Raw genomic sequence first — 20,576 nt, forward strand, 5'->3', positions numbered from 1 at the left:
GATAAGGGATTAATACCCCAAATTTATAAAGAACCCATGTAACTCAATAGTAAAAAACCAAACAATGAAACAAATGATTTAAAAATTGCCAGGGGATCTGAATAGACATTTTTCCAAAGAAGACATGTAGATGGCCGACAGATATATGAAAAGGTGTTCAACAGCACTAATCATCAGGAAAGTGTAAATCAAAACCATATGAGTTATCACCTGATTAAAATGGCTATCATCAAAAAAGACAAGAGAAAACAAGTGTTGGCAAGGATGTGGAGAAATTATTGTGCATTATTGGTGGGAATGTAAATTGGTGCAGCCACTATAGAAAACAGGATGGAGATCCTAAAAAATTTAGAAACAGAATTACCACATGATCCAGTAATTCCACTTCTGGGTATATAACCAGAAGAAATTAAATCATGATCTTGAATGGATATCTGCACCCCCATGGTCATTGCAGTATTGTTTAAGATAGCCAAGTCCTGGAAACAGCCTAAGTCTCACTGGATGGGTGTATGGGTAAAGAAAATGTGATTTTATACAAATAAATAAATTAAAAATTTCAGCAGTAAAAAAGGAAATCCTGCCATTTGTGACAATATGGATGGACCCTGAGGCTATTATGCTATGTGATATCTAAAACAAAATGAACTCATAGAAACAGAACAGATTGGCGGTTGCCAGAAGTGGGAGGTGTGGGGTGTGGGATAGGGGCTTTAGGTGGTCAAAACGTACAAACTTCCAGTTATAAGTTTCTAGGGATGGAAGGTACAGCATGGTGACTATAATTAACAATACTATATTGTATATTTGAAAGTTGCTGAGAGAATAGATCTTAAAAGTTCCCATCACAAGAAAAAAATTTGTAGCTATATGAAGTGATAGATGTTAACTAAACTTATTGTGGTAATTATTTCTCAATATATGCATATATCAAATCATTATGCTGTATACCTTAAACTAATTCAATGTTACATGTCAAGTATATTCTCAATAAAACTGGAAAAGATTAAACTAGGAACTGGACAAAAAAATAAAAGAAATCCATGGATTTCAATCTAGTGTGTTTCGCAGAGTGTGCTGTCTGAAGAATGATGCTTACAATCACATCTGAAACATTACACTCACCCCCACTTTCTCTAGTTACTTTCTGGCACAAGACCCTGATTTATTGTCTTGGGTACTTATCACTACTTGAATTTATCCTGGTTATTTATTTCACTTGTTCATTTTCCTCTACTAGAGTCAAAGTTCTTTGAGATCAGGGACGTTCTGTTTTGCTGTTGTATCCTCAGCACTTCATTATAGTAGGTGCTCAGTATATTCACTGTTAAATGAATCAGAATAAAGGGGTAGCACAGAAAAGAGAGTGATTTGCTCCAGTTGGAGGTCAGTGTAAAGTTCTTATCAGATCCTCCTATTAGCACTGCTAAGTGGTACCATTATTACTACTCTCATCTAGACAATTAGGAAGCAAATTCAGATAGGTTAAAGTATGCACTCAGGGTCAGCTGACGACTAAACGGCAATAGTAACACGTTCTAACCCCAAATTCTGTGTTCTTTAGGCTGCATAATGATAGAGTTGCAATGAAATTGGTTTTCCATGTTCCACGTTTAATCTAGTCCTTAAAACCTTGAACATAAACTAGTAAAAAAGTACCATTAAATTAAAAAAAAATGTGTGTGTATATATTTTCATCTGTAAATGAAATGCATCTCTGTGAGAATGTGTAAAGCAGGTTAGGCACTACAAACAACTGAGTCCAGGACATACTTGTTAGACTGTAACAGTGTTTGTACTCGTTAAGTGTCATGATGTGCTTAGAGCAACCCTTTGATTCTCAACTCTAAAAAACATTCCTTAACTGAGCTTAAAATCCCATGCTTAGAGATGGTGTGACAGTGTTTAGGATAGAATTTGGTCAGGCTGTGCTTTGTCTGTGCCTAACCAAAAGGACACTAGGGGAAACACTGAGAGTTTTCTAAAATGTCAAAGCAGATAAAACAGACTCAAAGGAAAATGGAGTGCTTTGTTGACGTGTGTAACTTTCTCTGCCTTTTGAGTTGCAGGGAAGTTATTCATGATACTTGGGTATGATCCTTTTCTTTGGGATTTCTACTAAAAAGCAAGAACTCAATTGATTTTGATGCCACCTTTTGGCTACTACAAAAACTTCAGGTTATAAAGTTTGGGTTAAAACAACTTTGAACATTGTCTGATGCAGCCCAATTGCCAGATTAGACAGACCAAAATAACCATCTTTCTAGTATGAGCTTCAGATAGGGAAACAGGAAAGATTAAGAGAATAAAGTTCTTCTATTTAAGTTTTGCATCAATTTGGCATCTAAGTGAAGCAATAATAACTTTGTCTTCAATTCACGGAAGAAACATTTATAAAATGACAAGGAGGTCTCACAAGTCTGTTTGATTGAACATACTACAAGCCCAGATCTATTACTTGGTTTAATTTTTAAAATCTATATCAAAATAATATATGCCTATGAAAATAAACCAAACAATAATGAAGACCTTATAATAAAAGTAATAAAAGCAATGGTCTCCTGTCTTAGGAGATTTCTTTCCAGAAAGATAATCTCTCCTCCTTCTGGTTGTTTTAGTCAGTTCAGGCTGCTATAACAGAATACCATAGACTAGGTAGCTTGTAAACAACAAAAGTTTATTTCTCACAATTCTTGGGACTAGAAGTCCAAGATTAGGTGCCTGCTTGGTCAGGTTCTTGGCGAGGGTCCATCCCCTGGTTTGCCATCTTTATTCTGTATCCTCAAATGGAGGAAGGCATGAGAGAGCTCTCTGAGGTCTCTTTTATAAGGGCACTAATTCCATTCATGAGGGCTACACCCTCCTGATCTAAGCACCTCCAAAGGCCCCACCTCCTAATACCATCACTTTGGGGGTTAGGATTTTAACATATGACTTTTGGGGGAACACATTCAGTCCATAACACTGCTTTTAGCTCTTCTGGCAGTTTTTTGCATAACTTTAAATCATATGTTTATTCTTTCATTTTTTACTTTATTAATTTTAGATAGTATCCATTGATAGCCTGCTATGAAAAATGAAGATTTAACTAATTTACATTATCTATTTTTCTGTTCTCCCTCCTTGTTCCATGTTTAACAGTTAAATTATTGCCTTCAGATTTTCTTATAGTTTACTTTTGTGACTTTAAATGGTATACTGAGCTTCAATTGCTTGTTCCACTAACTTTTGTCAGTATCTCGACTCCTCTTTATATAAGAGGAGGATATTATCCCCACTACCCTTCTCTCCATCTTTCCTTTCTATTCCACTTTCTATATTTACCCTTTACATGATCAAGTTTGTTATAAAGTTCAGTTCTGCAACTTCATCAGAATCTTTCATGGTCTGTTGGTAGGTTGATTCTAGAAGTTGGAAATAAGACTTTTACTTTGTAATAACTACATGAAGTTTAGTCACTGTCTGGCCATTACATTTTCATTTCTACTGTGTCCCTGATATCAAAGCCAAACCTTACACCTTATTTGCAGCTTAGCATCATGCTACATTTTAGTTTATTTCAACATAGGGCAATGACATTCTTGTATAATGTTTTATTTGTCAGCCAAGTTTTTCTTGAATAGTCTTTATCAGGACCATAAGTATGTCTACCATTCCAATCACACTGTTCTTCAGAGGCTCCCTCTTCTCTGAACACCTGCCTTGTAGAACTTCTGTCCTTTTGTTCCACTCAGGACCAGGTAAATTTTAGGCCTACTGCATAGCTTTAATTCTGGGACTTATGTACCTCGTTAGATTGAGTCCCACTTCTAGAGGTGCCAGATTTAGCAAATAAAGACACAGAATGCTGTTAATTTTCAATTTCAGATAAACAAGAAATATATGTTTTTTTAGTGTAAGCACATCCCATGAACCACTTTCTATATTACAACTTGTCTTCTTTCTTTGTCGACACTCTTGTTTTGAGGGGGAACATTCTTGATTATCTTCCTAAGAAGAGAAAGCACAGGAAGTAAATTTGAGAAGTCCCTGGAAATGTTTTTCTTCTCCCTTTTTACAGTTGACTGATGGTCTAGCTTTAGAAGTGTAACTTGAAAGACAATTCCTGTCAGAAATTTGAAGATACTGTTCTATTGTTTTTAGCATCCAATGTGTCTAATGCTAGTCTGTTTCACATACCTTGTGGTGACTTTTTTCCTCTGGGAAAGCATTTAAAATCGTTTCTTTACTCTTGGTGTTCTGAAATCCCACAATTTGATGTAGGTCTTTCTTAAAAAATATTCTTTTTGTTCAGGACTCAATGGGGGTCCTTTAATTTTAAATAACTATGACTCTCATCAGCTCTGAAAAGTTTTCTTCAGTTATTTCTTTGCTGTTTTCATTCTTTCCATTTTATTGGTTGTCTTTTGGGAACTCTGTTAGACATACCTTGGATCTCCTGGATTAGTCTTGATACCTCTTTTTTTTTTCCTTATATTTTCCATCTCTGACTTTTTATTCTGTATTCTAGGAGATTTATCAAGTTTTTTCCAGCTCTGCTTTTGATTTTAAATTTTTGGTAATCATACTTTAAATCTCTTAAAGCCCTCTTGTTTCCTATTTATTCCTCTAATGACATAGTATTTTTATGTATGAATAATCTGCTTGAATTGCTCTGAAAAAAAATTTTTTAAGGTCCCTCCTATACCTTGAATTATTTTTATTTCATCCGGCATCAGTTTTTGTTTGTTTACTTTAGTCTTTCTCTTTCCTATTCTGATTTCTCTTAAACTCGTGATGCTACTTGGTTATCCATTTTTACTAAATAAAGAATTGGGTCGCTTGTGTGAATTTGCTCTGTTTCTGTGTTAGTAGCTCAGTTTTTCCAGGGAGGCCTCTGCCCCGTATGGGATAGGAATGTTGTATTAGCTGTTAGATTTCACTACAGCATGAACTGGTGGGAAGCTGACTGTCAGGCATGGGCTTTTACAATGCCAGAATATGAAGGATTGTAGACTGGGGTACCCAGTCCCACAAAAGCCCTTGCTATCATTCAACAAAAGAGGCCTCTGTTTTTGCCCAATTTTCCTGGATGCTAGAAGTCTTAAGTGTAGGTGTATGGGAGGAGCATAGAGACACTGATTTGCACTGTAGACCTGTATATAAACCTTCATTAATCTTCTTACTTTTGGCCACATTTCTCACTCTCAGCTTTGAGTCCAGAATGTGTCATGATTTCTAACAGGCATATCATATCCCACCCTTTTTGTAGCTTTTCTATGGTGCATTCATCACTCAACACAGTCTCATATGCTCTCCATCTTCCAAAAATTGTTGAACTCTCTTGTGCAATTGTGTGCAGATCCCATCCTGCACATCCTTAGCTGATATGGTGAGGTTTATTCCTTTTTGTACTTTTATTCTTTTATTTCCATGAGTCTCAGGAAAGAAAAGAGATGGGCTTAAGTGCATCTTACATCATCTCAAACTAGTAGTTTGTAGTTGCTTCTGTTTTGTTGTTTCATGGTGGAAATATAATTCAAGTTAAATAATGAGTTACTTCCTCAATCACTTCTGCAGAATTGTTCAGCTGCAACCATCGCCATCTACTTTGTACCTAAGGAATCTGAGAACCACTGATGTTTAAAGATATCAGACAGACTTTGATAGAATGACTATAGATGTGTGCAAAAAACTAAGGAGGATTCTAAGATATTGAAAAACTTATCCTGAAATTGATCTCATCCATTCTGCAACATTTGATGAGTGCCTAATATGGGCCAAGTACTCGGCTAAGTGTTGGCAAGGTAGATGGGTGTAAAGATGAATAAGATACAAACTTCACCCTTGAGGATCACCTAATCTGATGAATAACTTGAGTTTATGTAGCATTTTGCAGTTTATAAATCAGTTTTACCTGTGGGGGACTCTTGACACTTACTGATTTACCATTCAGCATTTTAACTACTCCTAAGGGACTCCAATGATCCATGACATGTAATAATTTATTCATTTGCTTAGGTACAAATCTGAATCACATGCAGAAGATATAGTTGCTTGGGTGGTGAAAGAGCCAAGCTCGCTCTTGTGGAATCGTGAAGTAGCCTTGTGCATATTGTGTATGAATTGATAGCCAGATTCTTGAGCCATCTGAACTAGATGGGATTACAAACATGAAATGGGTTTATTTTTCCCCTATTATTGCCTTTAACAATGTTCTTTCAAATTTCTTTCCTTCTTGTTTTGGCATCTTGGGTAGCTTCCTTCCATAGCTTTCTAAATACTTTCTATTGTTAAAAAGTTCAGTGCAGTCCAATTTAAAATTTGAATCTTGTTTCTTCCAATTCCCCAGCTCAGGTTTGAACACTGCAAGGGAACTTAGAGTGGGAGAGAGGCCCTGTTCTGCTATTTCCCTTCTCTTCCCTCTCTCCTGGTCCTAGCTCTTTCTTTGTGTTGTGACAGATAGAAAGAAGAGTATCTGTTACTTTCCTGGCCACTGCCCTAGTCCCACATGGTTGTTGCTACTGCAGCTAAGATGTAACTGACTATCCATAAACTCTGTCTTTGGGGTAAGCATCCAAAGGCTGGCTCTCTCATGGTGCACAAGTGGAAATTCTCTGGGGAAGTCCTCACTGACTAGTTCTTTGACTTGAGAAATCAGCTTTGGCTTGCCCTCCACCAAACCCCTTTGGCTTTATCCCTGGTGATTCACCTCCAGTCTCTTGTCAGATGAGGTACTGCCAGGAAGATGCAAGCCCATTTACTTGACTCCACGTTCTCCCATGACAGGCTGCTTCAGTGCTGCCCTCTTTCTACCCCATTGGTTTATTTCAACTCTCCTGTGATCTCTTTGGGTCTCACTTTTCCCTGCTAAAACATTAAACATTTTTCAACATTATTTTCAATGGCAATATAGTCTTCTACTTTATGGATGTGGAATTCTTTATGTAACCAATACCCTGTTGATGGACAATTTGATTATTTCAACTTTTTACTATGACCGAATGGTGCTTTAAATGTTAGGCAGGTTAAAGGGGAGTTGGAGAATATTTTGCAACTGTCTGGGGAAAATGAAGCCGATTTTTCAATGTTATGTTATATTAAAGTATACAGGGGCTGAAATGATATGAAATATTTCCACAGTCACTAAAAGTATTATGTTGTTCTCTTAGGAACAAGCCCATTTTGTTTTACTTTAACCTGCTCAGCTGTACCAGTCCCTCCGTGGTGGTAAACCTACAGTGCCCTACCAGACAGGTAAGGCAAAAAAAAAAGTGCCTCGCTGGTGATGTTAGCGATTTTGAACATTCTTGGGTGAAAGAATTGAGAAACTACATTTGAGTGGTGGGTGTGTGTGATTAATGATGAATTTATGGAAGGTGGGAAGACAGAAGTATAAGCTCATGTTTGTTCATATACAATAAAAAAAAAAAAGCAGGGATTAATCATTTTAGTATTACTAGGAACCTCAGTGATTATCTTGTCTAACCACCTATTTTTATAAATAAATAAACTGCAGCCCAGAGAAGTGGAGATATTTTTCTCAAGATCAGTATTAGGAAGAATAAAGCCAGCTACTGTAACTAATAAACGCATTTTTCAGTGACTTAAAACAGTAGTTTCTTTTTGGTCATATAAGAGTAAAAGGCGGTGTTTGTGGTCAATGGGCAACTCTCTTCCAGGCTCCTTTCATCTGGTGTCTCTGTCATCCCTTAAGTCCTCATCAGGAGCAGCATCCAGTTGCCAGAAGAAGACAGAGAGGCTGAATAAAGCACCCCTGTTCTTAAAAGCCTTGGATCAGTAGGGTCACACAGTGCATTTCTACTTATATGCCATAGACTCATTAGTTTTATTAGTTCACACTGAGATACAAGAAGGAGGGAATAAAGCAATGTAATTGTGGGCTGAGCAGCCTCTTGTGTACCATGAACAAATGAAACAATAGGGACAAACTTCATTGTTTCTTCCATAGTCTATCCCTCTGTCCTCCAGAACACCCTTCTTCCCCAGGGAGACAGCCCAGAATCCCATGTGGTACTATCTTTAACCCATAGTCTAGGATCTATGGATTATGGATAGTGTCTCCATCAGGTCTTGATACTAGATGCACAATGGGGAACAGGGCTAGGAAAATTAGAATACAAGCTCCCATTCAGAAAGGGAGGAGGTATAAATGCACAGTGGTCTTTAGTGCATGGCACTGGAGAACATGGACCTGGATCGTGTTCTCTGAAGGAAGTTCCTTATCCATCACATCCTATGATTCTTTGCTCGACCACCTGGAAGGTTATTTCCTGTCTGTCAGCCTCAGACCACACCATTGCTGAGCATTGGAAATATACCCTCTTAGGGGCCGCGTGGCTTTGAAACTTTCTTCCTATTGTGCGAGTTTAGAACCTCAAAGATTATATTAACAGTGAAAGGCCTTTTCAGGTTAAGTCATGAATTTGGCAGTACAACTGCCTCAAAAACTTAGTAAGATTTTGACTTAGTTGCTTCCTCTTGGTTCCACTTTACTGTACATCAGAAACTAACGCAACATTGTAAATCAACTATACTTCAATAAAATTAAAAAATTAAAAAAAATAACTCCCTTATATAAACCCTCAGTTCTTTTGCCCCTTCTCATTTACTTGTACTTGCCTGGCAAAACATCATTCATGGCTAAATGCAGCTTTCTTCCTACTCCATGCCTCAACGCAGGAAGCTGTGTGTTCTTGCAGAAAACACACACAACAGTCCATGAAATTAAGGACCACTAACCTCAAGGGGGCCGTTAATGCTGTCCCCAAATCACACAGGAGACCCTTTGCCCATTCACTAGCTACTCTGCTAGAAAACAATTTCACACCTTTTCCTCTCACCTCAAACCTCCAAGACCTCCTTCCCAGTCTCCATGTCAGCCTCTGACTTAGCTTCCTATTTCACTGAGAAAGTATTAGCATTCAGAAGACAACTTTTACGAGCTACCACACTGACCTCCACTTGCCTACCTGTCATCATCTGTGTCCATGTATTTACTCTACCTTCCCTGCTCTTACTGTGGAGGAACAGCCTGTGCGCCCAAGGCCAGCCCATCCGCTCATGCATTAGATCTTATCCTCGCTCACAAAGTCCAGCACACGACTCCAGAAATCTTGTTTTTTTTTTTTTTATTACCATTTTCCTTCTCTACTAAGTTATCCCCATCGGTAGACAAACATGCCATCTTAAATAATTCTCTCCTTGATCCCACATCCCCTTCCAGTTACTGCTTCATATCTCTGTGCCTCTTTTTTTGCCAAACTCCTCATAAGAATAGTTTATATTCAATGTGTCTAAATCTTCCTTTCTCATTTTCATTCAGGCTTTTACTCCTACTCCATTTTCTCCAAATGATATTGATACCATTGATCTCCATCGATTTAAACCAATGGTCAATTCTCAATCCGTATTTACTTGAGCTAACAGCACTGTTTAATCAATCCCTCTTCCTTAATATACTTTCTTCACTTGCCCTCTAGGGCACAACATTGTGTTTCCTCCCAACTCTCTGGCTACTCCCTATCAGTCTTCTTTGATGGTTTCTCTTCATCTTTCCAGCATCTTCTAAACACTGGAGTTTCCTCCTCTACCAAGCTTAGTCCTCTTCAATATCTACATTTACTCCTTTTGGCGATTGCACCTAATCTTGTGGTTTTAACACAATCTATATGCTGCGCTTCCTAATTTATCTATCTAGATCAGTCTGCTCCCAGAACTCCAGATCTTTCTATCCAACCACCTATGCCATGTCTGTACAGGGATATTTAGTTAGCATCTCAAATTTAACATGTCCAAACTCAATTCCTAGTCTCTGACTTTATCCTTAAAATTGTTCCCTACCCCCCATCGGTCTTTTCTATTACAGCTGTAAGTACCATCGAATCATCCTTGATCCCTCTTTTCTGTCACACTCATGTTTGAGCTGTGAGCTAATTCCTCTGATCTCCATTCAAAATATACCCAGGACCAAACTCCTCCTTTTTTCACCAAGGAACCAGCTAGATTAGTTCAGTGACCTCCTGACTGGTCTCTTCTTGCCCCTGTCTCCAGCCCCTTAAACTCTCTTTTCCGCCCAGCAGCCAGTGTGATCCTGTTAAATGTAAGTCACATTATGTCCCTCCTTTGCTCAAGCCCCCTCCCCTCCATAGCTTCCCAAGTTACTCATATGAAAAGCCAAAGTCCTAACAATGGCCTACAAAGTCCCACACTGTCTGCCCGACTCTGACCACATATGTTATGGCTCTCCCTCTGCTCACTGCACTCGGGCCATACTGACCATCTGTTGTCTTCAAAGGATCCAGGAAAGTGCCGACTTCATAGCTCTAGACTTTGCTGATCTCCCTGCCTAGCCTGCTCTTTCTCCAGATGACTAGATCACTAGTCTTCTTCAAGTCTTCCTCAAGTCTTCCTCAAATATTACCTTTTGTTGAGGCCTCCCTTAACTACCTATTTAAAATTAGAATCCCACCCTGGTACCTTTCATCCTCTGGCCTTCTTTCTAGCCTTATTTTTCTCCATAACACCTGCTACCATCTCATAGCAAACAATTTTGTTTATTTGTTGTTAACCATCTCCCCTACTAGAAAGTAGGGATTTTTCTCTGTTTTGTTCACTACTGTGTCCCCAGTGCCTAGAACAGGCTCAGAGTAGGTGATCAATAAATATTTGTTGAGTGAATGAGTAAATGAATGAATGAGAGAATATCTTCCTATTCCCAGTCTAGAAAATTTTCCAATACACTATACAAATACATCATTCCCATGATGAAACAAAAAATCCTTGCACATTATGCTTTTTATTACGTTTCATAAATTACTAGATTTACTAGATTATCCTTTCTTCATTGCAAATTGTAGTGTTTTAACCTTCAGTGTAACTCTCTCTTCCACTCACCAAATCCTAATTTATATTAGAATGTTAACCCTATATGAATGGAAGATGTAAAAGTAATGATGAAGAACTATATTCAGAATGTCCCTTTGTGGTTATACAAAGAATCAGAACTGAGTCAGAATATATATTAGCTGCCAATAATGCAGGATTGCTTTCAGTCTGCCAGGCAGTAGTGCGTCTACTGATCCAAGCCATATTTTTACGCATGATGTTTTTTGTTAATGCAGCACGGTCCAGACATGTGTCATAAGCATTTAAAGGACAGAACTTGATCAATTAGGATACCCAACCTCAATGTGACCTTGATTTTTGGCTAATTATATGTTGATTGCTACTAATCAGCACCCTATTTGAAGTGAACAAATTGGTCTGATAGAGAGAGAGTAAAGAACATTTGCCATATTGTTTTTTAACAGCTCATTTGTGTCTGGAATGAAATTTGATGTGATTCTCATTATCAAAACATTTTTTACCACTTAAATTACTTTCTTTTATATGTTGCATACACCGCACTTTTATATGTGTAGTATACATTGTATGTGTGTGTATTTATAAATACAGAAATCATCATAGCCTCAACTCAGTAGCTCCTACCATCATTGAAAACCTATGAAAACATTAGTATATTCAGTATTCACTTTTATAAATCCATTTAAATGTATCCAACAAGGGGCTAGTCCAGTTATCTTTCAGAGTCATGTAAGTAAATTGCCAAAGTCTAAATGTCTGTGAGGTAGCTCCTAATATGTTAATGGTTTTCTCAGCTTAGCTCCGATCAGAGTAAACTTTTGATGTTTGCATTGGCAATGACCTCAGTCTTCTTCCAAAAAATGTGAGCATGTTGGTTGGTTGCTGTGAATGTCCCTAAACAGTTCTTCAGTTTTCATAGAAAGATACCTGTGAGACTTTCAGTGTTTCCTCTAGAGGTGTATGAATGTGTGTATGTGCTTGTGTGTGTGTGTGTGCATATGTGTGTAGGAGAGACTGAGAAAGAGAAAATGCATCTGGAGGTGTGAATGTGGAGATGGGTTGTTTACCTTGTCAAACCTTCTAAAAGAAATTGGACTGCTGCTGCTACAAAACAATATTAACTGTGAGATTTTTGAGGTACCCATTTAGTTATCTACCTACTACCTTAGCTGTGGGGTCGATACCAATTGTCCTCTTGTAGCAGAGACATGACCCAAAAAAGGGGAAAGAGATGTCACCTCAGCAGCCGTGTTTTTACCTAACTACCATGGGGGTTGAGCTAGAATTTGGTCAGTGAGAATAGTTACCAAAGTACAGTAGGGAGATGGAGCAAATCAGAGCTGAGAAGCCTTTCCTAAGGAGGAACTGAAGGTGGAGGAAGGGAATGTTCAAGGATTGACTACAACTCTCATGGCTTCCCATGATCTTTGGCTTTTTATTACAAACAAAAGCAAAACCAACAGAGTGCATCTTCCCTGATTCTGCTTTCTCTCTGTGGAGTTACTAATTGGATTGCAGTCACTCCACGGTGGCTCTATGGACTAGCACGGCCATCCGGTTTGGCATTAATAGGCCCCCAAAGTTAATTAATGTAAGATAATTGCATCAGTGACCTCTCTGCCCATGTTTGACTGGTGCTGCTGAAAGACAATAATAATGATTGATTGCCACAAATAGCCCTAATTTTGTTAGTTTCTTATGGTAATAAAACCTCCAATTATGTTCTGAGAATTCATTGGCACTGCTAGTTATTAGTGGCATAAGTTATCAATGTTTGGAGCGTTTTAAATTACCATTGTATTTACATAAAGGAAAGAAAGCAAGATTCTAACCCTGAAAAATGGATAAACTACACAGGTGAAATTAATCTTGCATTAAGCTCTTATCTACTAATTCAGAAAATCATAAAAAAATATTTCATTAAAAGTTCATCACTGTCCTATGGAAGCTGTCACACAAATCTACAAATTATAAAATTGCATAGAACTGCACACACATGCACACAAATGAATGCATGTAAAACTGGTGACTGAATAAGATTAGTGGATTGTAACAATATCAGTTTCCTGATTGTGATATTGTACTATAGTTATGCAAGTTATTACTATTGGCCAAAACTGGGTGAAAGGTATGTGGAATCTATTATTTTTCACAGCTGCATGTAGATCTACAATTATGTCAAATCAGAAGGTAAAAGTAAGTTTGTCATTGTACAGCATCTTATTGTTTTAACAGAACATCAACATCGAAGGGCAAGGAGTAGAGGTTGAATACTAGTACATGAAATTTTATTTTTTACAGTAAGTTTAGAGAATTGATTTAAATTTCTTAGATGGAAAATGGTGCTTTGCTTTTTTATAGTGGTGGGTAATTTAGAAGTTTAACCTTGTAGATAATTCCTTGGTTTGTTCAACTCAATTTAGTTCCCACCATTGTGTTTCTTTATTTCACAGATCTGTGTCTCCAAGTGCCCAGAAAAATTTTTAACCTACATGGAAATACAATTTATGTACAGAAAAGACAGAAACTACTGGACATACTACAGCCAGTTCTGCAAGTCTGCTCTTCTTAAGCCTGCGAAGGTATGTGTGTTTAAGCTTAAAACTAGAAAGAATTTACCTTGTTTCAATCGCAAGTGTAACATGAGCATTTGTAACGGATCAAGCTCCAAAATCTTCTTGGAAGTGATTACTAATGGTACCATTTCATTAAAACACAAATGCACATGTACATACAAACACATACACACACAATTTATACCGTATCATTTTGTAGACTGGGGTGTCATACAAGACTGTTAGGTCTGGTAAGTTAGCATCAACTATTCCCTGACACCAGCAAATTCTCTACTTGGATTTTTTGCTGTCTAGAGCTAAGAGCTAAATGCCATTTGCAGTCACCATTTCATTAATGTGGTGATAAAGCTCCATGGTTACTTAGTAATAAGAATTTTACTTCCAAACCTGGTTTGATAATTACTCATTTAAAAAGTCCCCAAACACTACCTAGATTTAAGATTTATAAGGGATTTCTAAAGCCTTATTGTGTTAACTAGTAGTAATGGCTTCTAAATTAGAGAAGATACCATTTTTCTAGAAAAAAATTAAAGGATTAGAGACTAAGGATATAACTAATACGAAGATACACACCTTCAAAGACATGCCTTGGTTTCAGCAGGTCTCACTGTATTATTGTTGATTCAATTGAACTACAGTTAGGATATTTAAGAGTGTTTGTCAAACAAGTATGTGTGTGTGATAATCTTACAATTACTCCTATTAGGGGTGTAATCTGGGATAAGGAGATTATTAGGGAATTGAATTTTTAAAGGACAAGATTTTTATATCAAGAGTAAAACTTGTCATCCCATCATCTTTAAAATGTTAATATACTCTTCCTTCAATTTTAGACTCTCACACAAGTGTTACTGGATGATGATTGTCCAACAGCGATTTTTCCAAGCAAACCTTGTAAGTGGCTTTTATTTTACCTTAGAAACACAGAATCTACCAAGAAGTTATTTAATTCAATTCCCTCCTTTCACAGTTGACAAAACTGAGGCCGGGAATGGTCCTATGGCTGGCCCAGGGTCCCAGAGTTAATTAGGAAGAATAAAGCCCATTCTTCTGGCTCCAGCTGGGGATGTTCCACTGGAGCTTGGTGAGGTTTTAGGTTTGGCTGCTTAAACACACACAAAAAAGTTTGAAAATTGATTTTTAAAAGCCTATTCAGATTGATTCTTTGGTGCTCTATGAACACACATATGCACAGACACACTCTAACACATCCACCCCTGAATTCAGCCAAAAAATTTGTTGAGAAATTGACTGGGGAGTGAGGGTGAGGCATATACTTGTATTTATAATTTGAAAGTTGAAATATTTATATGTCTCCTGAATGCATCAACATTTTATTTCTTTAAAATTTATAAAATTTATTTTTTTTTTGTGGTACACGGGCCTCTCACTGTTGTGGCCTCTCCCATTGTGGAGCACAGGCTCCGGACGCGCAGGCTCAGCGGCCATGGCTCACGGGCCCAGCCGCTCCGTGGCATGTGGGATCCTCCCGGACCGGGGCACGACCCCGTGTCCCCTGCATCGGCAGGCGGATTCTCAACCACTCTGCCACCAGGGAAGCCCCTATAAACTTTATTTAACTGTTTAGAAGAAAATGAAATAATCACTCATTTTCCTTTCTTAAGGCTATAATTCTAACAACAGAGAAAAACTTTACATAAAGATGTCCATCACAGTGTTGTTCCAAAAAACACCCCCCAAAAAAAGAAAAGACAAAGAAAATCAAAAGGAGATACTCTAATATCCAAGAGCAAGGAAACACTTAAATAAATTATGATGTATTCATTAAATGAAATATTTATAATTTTTACCTGTAAGTATTGTGTATATGTTACAATGTTACATAAAATGAAAAATACTATATGCATTATGACAAGCCTGTATAAATTAAAATAAACAACCACCAAAAAAAAACTATTCAAAGAAAAAGATTGGAAACAAATATGCCAAAATATTAAGTGATTGTTTTGGAGGTGGCAAAACTATGGCCATTTTCTCTCTTCTTTCTTCTTTTTTCTATATCTCTGTTTTTCCACAATGAGTACATATTTCTTTTAAAATGCAAGAAAGACAGCAGTCATCAGTTTGACTAGAAAGTCAGGTACCATTGAAATAGCTACCATCAAACATAATGTCTTACGTGCTCCCATTCCTCTTCTCTGGATCATTAAAACCCTGCAGCAAAGGTGTAGGCCTGGCAAGCAACTGCATTTAACCAGGAAGTCCTGGGCAACAAGTGTCTGTAGTCAAGAAGAATGTTACAAATTTTTATGCAAAACGGTAAAAATGCAGCATTAGTCACTGAAGATGTAATAGGTATAAAAGTATAACATATAGTCCTGCCCTTATAAGTATAGTTTGGTTAAATCACACAATATGAAATGTACATTGGGGATACAAAAATGAATAAGGCACAGTGCTTCACAGTCTAGTGAAGGAAACATTAAGATAAATATTGAAATCACTTGTATCTCCCCAATAGAGGATTAAGTATAGTACTTGAAACAATAGTATGCAGCTAATAAAATTCACTCATTAAAGATTTTATAAATGGAAATAAGTAATATTATAAGAAAGAAACAAGGGACAACCTCTCATGTACTGTATAACTCTCAAAAAAAAATTTCTTATAGAAGAAAGACTGGAGGAAATGCACCAAAAGTTTAATATAGTTCACTGTGGGTGGTAAAACTATGTACAGTTTTGTATCTTCTTTCATAAAATTTTCTCTGCTTTCCAAACATATAATGAGCATATTTAGTAATTAAAGCTAACAGACTAGATGAGTTATTGCCCAGATATAATATGTAGAACAAGTTTCGGGGGTTCTGTATGTGGGAACAGTCATGTTGAAGGAGCAGAAACAGAAAGAGTACACAGAAAGGAAGAAGAGAAGGCAGGGGAGAACCTGGGCCTGTAAACCAAGGGAAGAGAGTTTTAAAAGGCAGGGGTTGTCTCCCATGTCAAAGATTTATTCAACAGAAAGTTAATTCATTCAACAGCAGATACTTACTGAGTTCCACTATGTGCCAAGCACTGTGCTAGGTAATGGGTTCAAGCAGGATGAAGACTAAAAATGATTTGGAGGTTTTGGCAACTAGGAGGTCACTGGGATCACTGGGAGGCTAATTTGCATGGAGAGGTGGAGACAGAAATACAGTTGGATTGAGAGGGAATGGAAGCATCTGGTAGAGGCTACTATGTCAGATTTGCCAGGGAAGAGCAGGAGAGAGAGAGGGCACTGAAGCAGTCACCCCGATTATAAATGCTACGGAAGATGAAGGTGGGTAGATCAGACCATTTTAAGAAAGGAAAGTCAGGAAAAGCTTTACAAGGACATATTTCTTCTTTCTCTATATCAGCTGCTTTCATATTTTCAGGTTTACACTCCATACGAACCCATGCAAGTCTGCAATACTTCTTGTAAGAAAAAATATAAAAATTATCCATTTCTGATTGCTCCTCCCTCTTCATTTAAAATTGGGGTTTTAAAACATTTTTAGTAATAAAGATTTGTAAAGAGGCAAGGATTCTGTATAATTAAAAATAAGCACATAGAAGATTGAATGGTAAATTAACTCTTCTCGGAAATGCTAGTTTTCAAAGTGTGGGCCATTTTTGATAGCTTTAGAATTCCCATTTCCAGCCCCTCTTAAAAAAAAACTTGTAAATGAGCTGGAAGAGAGACAAATTATTCAGACTTTGTAAATAAAAATTCAATTGTCTTAGTAACCTAAAATTTGCACTGATTCTTATTTCCCAAGGAAGTGTTCACTAAACTGGTTTTCAAGGTTTCACTCAAGGAGTATCTAAGAATTTTGTCAAATAACAAAATTAATTCATCCAATCATTCAAGTAAATATAGCCTTTTTATTACAATGTGTTTACCATGAGAGAGAGGTTATCAGTATTACTCTTATAAAACCTGTGCTGGGTGTCCTCCTTATGGCTACTTGATGAATATACCACGTATAAAATAATCAGCAAGTTTAAATGTAGCTTCAGATTATGATCGTATTTGCTTGCCATGTCAGTCTTAGAATTATCAGAAAATCTGATTATCAAGTAATGGGCAATTATCTATATTCAGCAATTTATACATTGTCTAGTAAGAATTTGATTATAAATAACAGAAGGCTTAAGAAAGGGAGGACATCATGAAGGAAGAAAGTGATTATCATAATTTTAATTTATTTTCACAGATCTCCAGAGATGTTTCCCTGACTTTTCTACTAAAAATGGCACTTTAACAGTAGGAAATAAGACAGTGTTTGAAGATGGAAGTGGAAAGACAAGAAATGCTGTAGAACTCAGGGCAGCTGCAAAGTATGTTGTTTACACTCCCGTTTTCAATTTTTTTTTTTTTTTTTTTTTTTGCGGAGCACAGGCTCTGGACGCGCAGGCCAGCGGCCATGGCTCACGGGGCCAGCCGCTCCGCGGCATGTGGGATCTTCCCGGACCGGGGCACGAACCCATGTACCCTGCATCGGCAGGCGGACTCTCAACCACTGCGCCACCAGGGAAGCCCCCATTTTCAATTTTGATGCATCCCATTATTGTCCCCAAACTAAAACTTCCATTAGGTTAAGGGTTATGGAGGAAGAATTATGTATTATTCTGAAATATCCATGTCACTGTGGATTAGAGAACTCGGTATGGGTTCATTAAGAAAGCCAAGTAAAAGAGAAAGCAGAATGAATTTGGAAGAACGATTATGTTTTTCAAAATGGTTAAGTCTTTCATTATCAACAGGTATAGAAATGAGACATCACGAAACAGATCGCAAGACCTTAGTATAATTTACTTTTGAATAAGCATAATTTTAAAAACCCATGCTTTTTTAAAGCACCATTTTAAAAAAAATGACTGAAGTAATAAAACTGCTAGATATTTTAAAGGGAAGGGGGCCTTAAGAAAGGTGAAACAACCATGATGCTGCTCTATCAGTACTGTGTCGAATTTCTATGGACTAACTACAGTGAAGTAAATTTTCTGTTTCCCTTGGCTGTATGCATCATGGTGTTCCACGTTATTGGGAAATACAATTCCCTGGGTGCACACAGACTTGTATGTGCACAAGTATAAACACACAGAGTACCATTTCATAGCTTAGTTGTTGAATTTAAAGTAAAAAATAAAGGCATTGTAAAAAAATTATTGTTCTTTCTCAAAAGATTTTAGCAGTCTGAGTAGAATAGTGCAGTTCCTGTGTGTTTAGAATATGATAGCAACATGGATGAATTTCACAAATATAAAGCTATGTGAAAGAAATCATAAAGTAATAATACAATTCCATTGATTAAAAAGTTTAAAGTAAGCACAACTAAATTAAATTACCCTATGATGCATATATAAATGGTACAACTAAAAAGAAAACTAGGAAATTATTATCACAAAAGTCAGGATTATGGTTAACTTTAGGGGAAGAGGGGGGAGGTGTGGTAATTGGGGCACATGGGGGAAAAGAATGACTATGCTGTAGTTACTAAGTATGTTCACTTTGATAATTCATCAAACTGGATGCTAACGATTGGTGCACTTTTCTGTATGTGCCTCTTTGTGCCTTCCTGCTACAGAGCTGTCAAGATTAAGAAGGGGAATTAAATATCATATTCATTCTTGGCTCTATGGATTTTATAAGTTAAAAGCTGATCTTACCATCTAAATTCATGTCTTATAGTGAGGCTTCTGCAACACTGAGGGTGTGTTGCATATGTTGGAGAGGGGTCTGTTTATCGCCCTTGGAAGCCACGTTCCCTCTGTGTGCAGCTGTAGCTGGCTACCTTTGCAGGTTTAACGAAGTGACACCTCATGTATTGTGGCTAGGAAAAGAGTCACTAGTGATAAATGGTTTCTAAAAATATGCTTAGAACTGCAGCTTCCAAATCCCTTTTATCATAACAAGAACATTTCTGTTTAGTGGTAGTCAAAAAATAATTGATTTTTTTTCCTTCTTTGAATTCAGTGGTATCAATAAAGTCCTTGATGCAAGGGCAATTGGAGTGAAAGTGTTTGAAGACTATGCAACAACGTGGTATTGGATTCTCATGTAAGTGAAAGCTTAGGTGTTTCTTCTCCAGCCCCATTCTGATTTTATCTTTGTAGAATTTCTTTCTTCAAATTCCCCATTCATAGTCATGAATAAAAGGTTGACTTGGATTTCAGTTCCTGCCACTTTCTTTTTCAGACAGAGTGAAGATGAGGCAAAGATATTAGGAAATCTGCCCAGTGGTAGCAGAAAGTTATAAGAATGTAAATTTAATTTTATTAAATCACTAGTAAAAGTCCTCTTATAAACATATACTTCAAGTCACGCAGGGCCATATCTGCGGTATGTTTGCTTTTCATCACACGTTACAGTGGATGCAGTGTTATTTCTCTGATACTCATTTGTCCTCCCTTTGACCTCCAAAGGATCATTCTTATTTTTTAACACAGCCCTTCCACATAATGTTTGTTATCATCATCATCAAAGTCACTGTACTTAAGAGAAGCTGAAAAAGACATTTCAAGGGATGAGGAGATTTTAAATTTTCAGACATAAGATTTGCATTTCTGAAACATAAAGGAAAATGTAGTCACTCTTCTGGAGCAGGTACATGTTTTGATATGCCTAAGGCTGTCATTACTATCTGGCTCTTGTGCCACCTTCTTGTACCCTAAGTACCCTAAAAGCATCTATGATTCCCTGGTGATCAAAGAATAAAGTGAAAACTTCTTCAGATACTTACAAAGCCCCTTACAATCTGGCCCAACTTAGTTTCCCAGATTTATCTCCATGCATGTTTCTGGATTAACCCTATATTCTAAACACATCAACTAGCGTGCCCATCCCCGGACTGTCAAACCCCCATGTTTTTGCACATTCTATTCTCTTTCCTAGCATATCCTTCCTAGTGTCCAGGGCAACCCCATCTCATTATTTAAAATCTGCTTTTGTGTCATCTATGATGTCTTTCTTGACTTCCCCAGCTATAGTAAATTACTTGCCCCTCTGTGTTCCTCATGGTCATTGTGTGTGTGTGTGTGTGTGTGTGTCTGTGTGTGTACGTGTGTACATACCTATATATAAACACACATACCTGTCTTCCACATAGCACCACCGTCTTGTGTTTTATTTACCTGACTCTTTCC

The 20,576-nt window shown here is 37.3% G+C and overlaps 1 protein-coding gene across 1 annotated transcript in view; it reads left to right on the forward strand.

Moving 5' to 3' along the window:
• SLC44A5 (solute carrier family 44 member 5) overlaps positions 1-20,576 on the forward strand; it is a 197,778-nt gene that overhangs the window by 134,215 nt on the left and 42,987 nt on the right. Inside the window, exons 4-8 of the mRNA XM_007447371.1 lie at positions 7,152-7,236; positions 13,320-13,448; positions 14,276-14,336; positions 17,645-17,768; positions 19,408-19,491. Coding sequence (XP_007447433.1) covers positions 7,152-7,236; positions 13,320-13,448; positions 14,276-14,336; positions 17,645-17,768; positions 19,408-19,491 — 483 coding nt within the window. The remainder of the gene's footprint in view (positions 1-7,151; positions 7,237-13,319; positions 13,449-14,275; positions 14,337-17,644; positions 17,769-19,407; positions 19,492-20,576) is intronic.

Source organism: Lipotes vexillifer, unplaced genomic scaffold (assembly GCF_000442215.2).
Source record: "Lipotes vexillifer unplaced genomic scaffold, Lipotes_vexillifer_v1.1 scaffold762, whole genome shotgun sequence".
Classification (NCBI taxonomy): Eukaryota; Metazoa; Chordata; class Mammalia; order Artiodactyla; family Lipotidae; genus Lipotes; species Lipotes vexillifer.